Here is a 9,133-nt window from a genome sequence, read left to right on the forward strand (position 1 = left end):
ATGCGGATTGGGCAGGAGACACTGACGATTACATCTCCACAAACGCATTTGTCATTTACTTGGGCAGCAACCCAGTTTCTTGGTCTTCAAGGAAGCAGCGTGGTGTGGCTAGATCGTCAACGGAAGCTGAGTATAGGGCGGTGGCTAACACTGCATCTGAGATGCGCTGGTTATGCTCTCTTCTGCAGGAACTAGGCATCAGACTTGGGAAAGCACCGGTCATCTACTGTGACAACATAGGCGCGACATACCTCTGCGCAAATCCGGTGTTTCATTCACGGATGAAACACATTGCTCTTGATTATCATTTCATTAGGAACCTCATTCAACTCGGAGCTCTGCGTGTCTCACACGTTTCCACTCATGATCAACTCGCGGATGCTCTAACCAAACCATTGACTCGAGCGAAATTCCAACAAGCATGTTCCAAGATTGGAGTGACTATACCCCCTCCATCTTGCGGGAGTGTATAAGGAAATAAGTATACATATGGAAAGGACTCTATAGTCAATACTCTCTAACCCTAGGTTCCTATGTAACTCTTTGTAACTATATAAACTCTTGTATATGTTCTTCTCTGAAATATGAAATACATTCTCTATATTATCCTCTTCACTTTCAGATCTTTGCTTGCGTTTCCAATGTTCGAACTAGAATGCGTATTGCTAACTTGAATTTATCATTAAATGATAATCCAACCAAAGCAACAAATATCATATCTGTATATTTCAAATGATTATCAATATCAAAACTAACATATAATAGATAAGCTGGAAAAATATTTTTCTAGAAAGAAAATCTCAAACACGTTACAAGTATTATGAGTTGATGATCTCAATGATTATGAATTTATCATTGCTAACTTGAATTCAGCTGGACTAGACTTCAGCTGAAGATCCAGAACATCTGGCGTTTTTTCAGTCTCACCAAAAGAGATGATGGAGATGCAAGAGCCAAAAACTGAAGGAAACAGAGAGATTATTCTACAAACCAAAAGAAGATATTTTTTGGGACTACTTGTTGCTTATATTTGGAGGACTTACCAACTGATGAACAACACATAATCATAGGGATCAACTTGGTATTCTGGTATGTTAGTTAAAAGATCTAAGGACTGTTGATAAACTCATAATCATTGGGATCATCAACTCATAATACTTGTAACGTGTTTGAGATTTTCTTTCTAGAAAAATATCTTTCCAGCTTATCTATTATATGTTAGTTTTGATATTGATAATCATTTGAAATATACAGATATGATATTTGTTGCTTTGATAAGGAGGATTTTAGATTATCTTTTAATTAGTTAAATCCAACCAAATTCCCTTTCTAAATCTCAATATAAATCCTTGAATTCAACAAAACCCTATGAATTCCATCAAAACTTAAAATCTCCAAAAGCTTCTCAAACCCCAAATACAATAAGCCCCCTAAAGCTACATCAAAAATATACAAAAAATAGTTGTAAAAATCTTATTTTCTAAAATCTTATCTTTTTAGCTGTAGGAAATTTTAAAGTTACATCCCTTAAAACTAAATCAAAAAATTTTACAGAGTAAATTCTAAAATAAATTTTTTACACTTAGAGCCCAACCAATCATCCCCAATAACAGTTCTAACTTTCTGTTGCTAAAAATTACTTTGCACAGTCGTCAAGTAAAGGAAAAGAAAGAATTAAAAGAAGTCAAAATTTGGCCTTAGTCGTCGTCAATGCTCTGATATGCCATCAGAAAACTCTCTACACGCATGTAGACCGAACTGAAACCAAAGAGACAACCCCTGTGGACTATCTATCTAATCATGCCTCCGGCTCCGGCAACATCATTCATCATCCCCACACCTTTACTAATGCTGATCGCTGTGACCACGATGCCGTTGCTACTCGCCGGCGGCGAATCGATCCCGACGACTTTAGACGGCCCGTTCAAGCCATCGACTCGCCGATTCGACCCGTCTCTTCGCAGAGGCAGTGACGACTTGCCCATCGATCATCCAAGGCTGAGGAAGAGCAATGTCAGCTCCGATCTCCCAGAGCAGATTGCTCTAGCTCTTTCTACTCCCTCCTCCATCTGGGTTTCTTGGGTCACTGGTAAATTTCTGACTTTTTTTTAATATTCAATTCCATTTAATTTATTAATTACCAATATTACTTGTTCAGGGAACCACTCACACAAGTGTTATATACAATAGTTCATTTATCTCTAGGCTTTTGGTTTTGTCTCTACACTACTATACTTTTGGCTGAATGTTACTTTGTTTTGGGAATCACAAACATATAGGCTTTGATTTTGTCTCTGATTCTTCTTCAGGTGATGCTGTGGTTGGAAAAGATGTGAAACCGCTTGATGCTACATTGGTTTCGAGCGAGGTGTGGTATGGGAAGGAGAAAGGCAACTATACGCTAAAGAAGAAAGGAAATGCGACAGTTTACAGCCAATTGTATCCCTTTGATGGCCTCCTTAACTACACTTCAGGCATCATACACCATGTCCTCATCGATGGTACTAACGAGAAAAGACAACTTTGGCCATACATTGCTTCCTAAGAGTTGAGACAAGTGATTTATAGTATTTTTGTAGGTCTTGAGCCAGATACCAAATACTATTACAGGTGCGGAGACAGCTCTGTTCCTGCAATGAGCGAGGAGATTTCTTTTGACACTTTGCCACTTCCTAGCAAAGACTCTTATCCTCATCGAATTGCCTTTGTTGGGGATTTAGGTCTTACTAGCAACACGACCACCACCATTGACCATTTGATGGATAACGACCCTTCACTGGTTGTTATTGTTGGGGACTTAACCTATGCAAACCAGTACCGTACAACTGGCGGCAAAGGAGCTTCCTGCTTCTCATGTTCCTTTCCAGATGCACCTATTAGGGAGACCTATCAACCTCGCTGGGATGCCTGGGGAAGGTAAAAAAATAAACCTTACTATACGTGGGTTAACAAGTTGGACTCTAAACAACTCTCTGCAGGTTCATGGAGCCACTGACCTCCAAGGTACCAATGATGGTCATTGAAGGCAACCATGAGATTGAGCCTCAAGCTTCCGGGGTCACCTTTAAGTCATACTCTGAAAGGTTTGCAGTTCCTTCAACTGAGAGTGGCTCCAACAGCAACTTCTACTATTCTTTTGATGCCGGAGGAGTGCATTTTGTTATGTTGGGGGCATATGTTGATTACAATCAGACTGGTAAACCCATAAAATACATGTATGCTTTATTCCCTACATCGATCAAAATCTCATTTCAGTGAATGGTTATGTGTTTTATGATTTTATCTTAGGAGCACAATATGCATGGCTAAAGGAAGATTTGTCTAAAGTTGATCGCTCAGTGACACCTTGGCTGGTCGCAACAATGCATCCACCTTGGTACAACAGCTACTCCTCACACTACCAGGAGTTCGAATGCATGAGGCAGGAGATGGAAGAGCTTCTTTACCAACACCGTGTCGACATCATTTTTGCAGGACATGTTACGTTCCCAAATTCTCTCGGTGAAACAGAGATTTGATAATGCTTTGACTAAAAGTGGCTTTGCTTTTATTAAAGGTACATGCATACGAGAGGATGAACCGAATATACAACTACACGCTGGACCCATGTGGGGCTGTTTATATAACAATCGGGGATGGTGGGAACATAGAGAAAGTTGACGTGGACTTTGCAGATGATCCTGAGAAGTGTCCTTCCCCTGGAGACAACGTCCCCGAGATTGGAGGATCATGCCCTCTAAACTTTACTTCTGGCCCTGCCAAAGGCAAGTTTTGCTGGGACAGACAACCTGATTGGAGTGCCTTCAGAGAGAGCAGCTTCGGCCATGGAATCCTAGAGGTATATTCATTCATAAGCTTTATATATCCAAAACATGGATGCTGTTATAAGAGAGAAAGATGCGATTATAGTGTGTTGATACAGGTCATGAATTCAACTTACGCCTTGTGGACATGGCATAGGAATCAGGATGTCTATAAAGATGACAGCTATGGTGATCAGATATATATTGTTCGTCAACCAAATCTCTGCATTTCCCCTGCAACATCGAGGTACTAATGCAATATATGTATAGTATCTCCGTTATCTGTATAGGTAGGTACAAGTTAATAATATAATACCACTAGGGTGGGCCCGCGCTACGCGCGGATGTATTGCTTTTTTGAAGATATAAAACTTTTGTAACATTTTTGTATATTCATTTGGTTGGCAGTGTGATACAATCGATTAGTCTTATCTGCACCAGCCTATTGTGTTATTCGTATATTTGCACTTTAGTACTTTTTAGAATATTTACTTAGACAACTAATTTGGTTTTGAAACATCAAATATAGCAATCAATCCATATATTAATTTCTGTTAAAACTTGTGGCAAATATTTTCGATACAGCACAAAATGCAAGGAACATTGATATGCATTGTTGCTGCATTTTATGGTCGAGCCGGTAAAGTCATCTCAAAGGATGGTTATGAATTTATAGACTTGCTTGAAACAGAAGCAAAGCTTGAAGTTGTTATCCATGTCAATGACATGGCAACTTATTAGTGGTTTGAGCTTCTGGATGTTTTTTTTGGTACAGAAGACGACATTAAACCGTCGTAGTGTCTCTCGTTGTTACTCAAGCAGCGGAGATTATATTTTGTTAATTTTAACTGCGGCTTATTTATGGTTTGAGCTTCCGCATGTTTTTTTGGTACAGAAGACGACATTAAATCGTCGTATTGTCTCTCGTTGTTACTCAAGCAGCAGAGATTATATTTTGTTAAATTTTAACTTTATTTATATTTGATGTGTGTAAATTTTAATTTTGCTGTCAAAGATATTTTCTAACTTGTTTTATTTTAACTATTATCATATCTTTTTGTTATCTTTTTTTTTTAATTCAAACACATCTAAATCTTTTAATACGTATGACCATTTTCTTTACACTGTAATTTAAATGGGACTAATGTGTATATAATGTAATCTTATTTGGATGTGAAGATATTTTAATATGTTTGATATGTTGATATAATTTGATTTATTTATTGTTTCATATATTTTTAGTTATAGCATATCTTATTTCTTATGTGTATTTATTAAAATAAAATAGTATTACAGTCACGTGTGCAAGTGAGCAAACAATAAAAACCATGTTAAATTTTAATGAACATTCAAATTTTTGTTGTTTTCAAATTAAAATAATATTAGTTTTTACTAATTATGTTTATTCTTATTAGATATCATATACTTTCTATATGATCTATGCACTGATACTTTTATTTATATATATATTCCTTTACAATGTGATAAATACATCTATATTAGTTTGGTTGTAATGCAGGTATATACACTGTTTGGTAAAATTGATTGACCCCAAAGAAAGAAAGATTCAACTTCTCAGCAACACGATCAAGAGCACCATGCACTTTATGAGATGCGAACGGCACTTTATGCAATTTGAAGAATTTTTTTTCCTAAAACCATTTTTGTCACCATCACCTGTCAGAAAATGCACAATATGGTGACTAAATCTATGACAGATGTGTCTTAAAGCTAAAAAACCAAGAAAATTTGTAAGATATCTATTCACAAACATACCATCACTTGCAACTCAGAAATTAGGTCCATCGCTACGATACATGACATCAACCCAAGTTGCATATTTTTTTTTTTTTTAATAATATGCAAAATTTATTCAAGAAAATGCTTTTTTGTATACACCATGTGTAACTTGTTTTTTTTTTTTTGTTTAAACTAAAACCTTCTATCTAAAAGAGAACCTTACACCCAACATATAATTTGAAATTTATGCTTGTGAAACAAACTATAGCTGCAAAAGAGCTTCATGGTTTTGACTCCCCATTGCTAAGATAGACAGGCAATTGTTCTTGTTGACAAAAGAAAAGAAAAAAAAACAGGCAATTGTTCTTGACTTGGTGTTCTATACACTGGCAATTTGCGTATCTATATATAAGACGGTTTATAAAATTATATACTAAGTGTATATGGTGAGTCTTCCCCTAAGTTTTTTTCTTACGTCAAATTAGGATCTGGATGGCCATCTTCTAGAGGAACTCCATTGGAAATTGAATCCTACAAAACTTTCCAACATCAATCATTTAAAATCTCCAGAGGTTCGAAAAATGAATGTAATATACATCTTAGTGACCAAGACATACTGGTTTGGCTCCAAGATAATCGACAAAATTTGGTCTCGCATAAGAACCAGTAACAGCATGCATGGCAACAAAATGAACCTAAAAGCAAGGGAAAAAACATAAACAGAAGGCTTAGTTTTGGTTCTTAGCATGTTGACAAACTCTTCAGCCAGGCTAAAGGTGCACATAATAGGAACAACGCACACAAAAGTTCATAAAAAGCTTCGGGATGAAGGAATATCATATACCCAAAACGTGATCTTGAAAGAAGACCTCCACTAAGGCCAAAATCAAACACATTCTGCAGACCATGAGCATATTTGTTAAGTGTAATTGACTTGAGAGAAACAGAGTAAGAAAAAAAAAACAATAAACGAAGGCTAAAAAGCAGAGTAATAAAATCTTTATACGTTGAAACCTTCGCTTACATCAAAACTGGTCTCCAAAAGAAACAGAGTGAGAAAAAACAATAAAACTAAGGCTGAAAAAGCAGAGTTATAAATATTTCTCCGTTAAAAGCTTTTCACTTACACAAAAGTCTCCTCCCAATACTATACGTCTCTTTCTTGACCTCCACTTTCTCTCTCACTTCCTTCACCTCTGTCTAAAATGGAAAAAGCCATGGTTCCGATTTGCAAGAAAGACCTTGTTTACCGGCCATTGGAGATGCCTCTTGAGCCGATGGAGTTCCTTACTTACTCCCGGAGCCAAAGCCTTAACACTTTTGAATCATCAGTTTCTACTCTCCAAAACAGAAGAAGAACCCATCTCCGGCAAAGGTGATATAGTCGGGAAGAGAATGATGAGGGTATACCCTTTGGTTTCGAGCACCTCTGAATCCTCAGATTTTCCTGTCCAAAACAGAGAGAAGAACCCATCTCTGGCCAGCCTTCAGCGAGCAATATAGATGAGTTAGCCATTCAAGCGAAATAGAACTTTCTCTTAACAGCAGTTATCTCACCAATAATATATGTGTGACGATTAATATTAATATCTTATATCCAGCTATATTGATGAACAGATTATAGGAGGAATACATGGAAGTTGGGTATTGGTGTTGGCTAGACCAAGCATCTCGCTGTGATTACGGAACCTGAAACATTCTTTAGGTATTGGAGAAGATGGTTCAGTTAGCAAGAGTGGTAGCGTCACTGAATCGAATCAGCAGAGAGGAGTGCGAGAGCCTGAAGTTTTGATTACACTGAGTTACATCAAAACCGGTGAAAGAATACATTGAACCGGCCGGGAGAAAAGGCCCGTAAGTTGCTAGTCGGCTCACGTTCACCTGCATAATGGTCGCCTGAAACACATTTAGAAAGAAACCATTCTTTGCAAACGGTTCAAAAATAATCATTCTGAAGACGTTTATAATAACAGGTTGAGTTTGATAATAACATGGACATGAGTTTAAGATCAGGAAAACATTATGCACATGATTTCAAGATAATATGAACATGCGGTTAAGATGACTATAAACAAACATGAGTTAAATCACAACCGGTTTCTAAATAAATCTCACTGAAGTAGGTCAATTGAAATCCGTATTAACAGTTTCATAATGTTTAGTATAAGAACACTATGAACATGGGTTTAATAACATAAGAAGACTATGAACATAAGCCTAAGAACATTTCTAACATCGCTTTTAAAAAACCTTTGAACATGAGTTTTGTGAACATAAAGCAATCTGAACATGAGTTTAAGAACATAATTACCTTTGAATCCAGTAAGAGCATATCAAGAGACATCAGTTCCCCTCCACTCGGAAATTTCTGGCTTTCCAGAATCTGAGCAACGGCACTTGGACGGTGGAGGAGCCTCGGCCAGGCTTCAGATCAGAAAGGAAGATTGATGAATTAGCCATTTCACAGGTAATATACAGATTAGTGTTTTCACAGATTGAGAAGGTGATGTTCAAGTGAAGAAAGCTAACCTTTTTATAGGTGTAGTTCAGAGGTATAACTCACAATTAAAGTCAGATCGTGGTTCACGTCACCTATGGAGTTAATAAGGTGATAAATGCGATGAATAACTCGGAACGTTTCGGATTATTAGAAGTGAAGGCTATAAGACGCGATTGGAGACAAACAAAGAGATTATGCAACTCGATTTCAGTAATCCAATTACTCGAGACACCATTGATGCTGACAGATAACAGAGAGAAAAAATTTTAGATACCAGGCGTTAGAAGAAGAAGACGAACCCTAGTTACGGCGTGGTAAACGATGAGGATTAAAGAGTCTATTGTTTTGGGCTTTAATTCTTAAAGTAAACAGAAAGCCCACAAATTTTTATTAGATTCTATAAATGAAACAACGCGTTTTGAATAACAGACACGTGGCGCCGTCTCCTTATTCGAATTTCCAGGCTGGATCTGACGTGGAGGGCCTAGGAAGGAGGGAAACACTCCTTTATATAATTAGATTTGATATGTTAATATATTTTGGCATTGATGGAAAGGGAAGCAGGCGGAGGAAGAGAGACATCAGGCGGCGAAAATAGATTGTCCTCTCCCTCATTTCCAGTGTTCATTTGGATATTTCTCATGTTTGGCATTTTATAGTTCCATCGTTTTGGGACGTTTTTGTATAAAGCAAGATGAAATGAGTTCCTATTGAGTGAAAGACTGTTTGACAAGAGACAAGATATTTAACTGTTGTTATTTATACTAGATATCTTGCCCGTATATGCGAGATTAATCGTTTTACATATATTTATTAGTTTTTTTTTTAATTAAAAAATCAGCATAATAACTTATTATTTATATTTTCAAAAAATTAAATCAAACATATATATATGAAAAAAAATTAAATATATATGTTTAATTAAAATTTATTAATTGTTTTATATTTTATTTTTAAAATTTATAATTGAAAAACGTGTTTTAAGATAACAACACAATATATAAGAATTATCTTATTTTTAAAAAAGTTAATATTATTAATAAAAATTCGTTTTTGATTATATAATTAATTATAAATATAATTCATTAAG

The 9,133-nt window shown here is 36.3% G+C and overlaps 1 protein-coding gene and 1 long non-coding RNA gene across 6 annotated transcripts; one reads left to right on the plus strand and one right to left on the minus strand.

Moving 5' to 3' along the window:
* The first annotated feature begins 1,686 nt into the window (after window positions 1–1,686).
* On the plus strand, window positions 1,687–8,805 carry LOC106418454 (purple acid phosphatase 23). 3 transcript variants are annotated; one of them, XM_013859170.3, is made up of 8 exons: window positions 1,687–2,089; window positions 2,310–2,501; window positions 2,580–2,916; window positions 2,979–3,196; window positions 3,289–3,479; window positions 3,557–3,838; window positions 3,923–4,050; window positions 8,600–8,805. In XM_013859170.3, exons 1-8 carry the CDS (start codon window positions 1,801–1,803, stop codon window positions 8,700–8,702), a joined length of 1,740 nt encoding a protein of 579 aa, XP_013714624.1. In that variant the 5' UTR covers window positions 1,687–1,800; the 3' UTR covers window positions 8,703–8,805. The 3 variants fall into 3 exon arrangements, with proteins under 3 accessions (XP_013714624.1, XP_048593623.1, XP_013714623.1); XM_048737666.1 differs by having other exon boundaries at window positions 8,608–8,805; XM_013859169.3 differs by lacking the exon at window positions 8,600–8,805 and adding an exon at window positions 5,323–5,576.
* Window positions 5,466–8,376, minus strand: LOC125577025. Of its 3 annotated transcripts, XR_007315351.1 has the most exons (7): window positions 8,073–8,340; window positions 7,855–7,967; window positions 6,671–7,424; window positions 6,388–6,440; window positions 6,161–6,238; window positions 6,019–6,074; window positions 5,466–5,480 (listed from the first exon to the last, which is right to left on the minus strand). It is a non-coding gene; the product is annotated as an uncharacterized LOC125577025 (long non-coding RNA). The 3 variants fall into 3 exon arrangements; XR_007315349.1 differs by lacking the exon at window positions 5,466–5,480 and having other exon boundaries at window positions 5,885–6,082; window positions 6,671–7,439; window positions 8,073–8,376; XR_007315350.1 differs by lacking the exon at window positions 5,466–5,480 and having other exon boundaries at window positions 5,885–6,074; window positions 8,073–8,370.
* Window positions 8,806–9,133: the final 328 nt, after the last annotated feature.

The sequence above is a fragment of the Brassica napus genome, chromosome A8 (assembly GCF_020379485.1).
Source record: "Brassica napus cultivar Da-Ae chromosome A8, Da-Ae, whole genome shotgun sequence".
Taxonomy (NCBI): domain Eukaryota; kingdom Viridiplantae; phylum Streptophyta; class Magnoliopsida; order Brassicales; family Brassicaceae; genus Brassica; species Brassica napus.

What these genes read in the sequence shown, in the direction of transcription:
- LOC106418454 (XM_013859169.3), top strand. Translation starts at nt 1,801, where the DNA reads ATGCCTCCGGCTCCGGCAACATCATTCATCATCCCCACACCTTTACTA. An exon ending in CTGGGTTTCTTGGGTCACTG is followed by an intron (nt 2,090 to 2,309) that starts GTAAATTTCTGA and finishes ATTCTTCTTCAG; the next exon opens with GTGATGCTGTGGTTGGAAAA. An exon ending in TCGGCCATGGAATCCTAGAG is followed by an intron (nt 3,839 to 3,922) that starts GTATATTCATTC and finishes GTGTTGATACAG; the next exon opens with GTCATGAATTCAACTTACGC.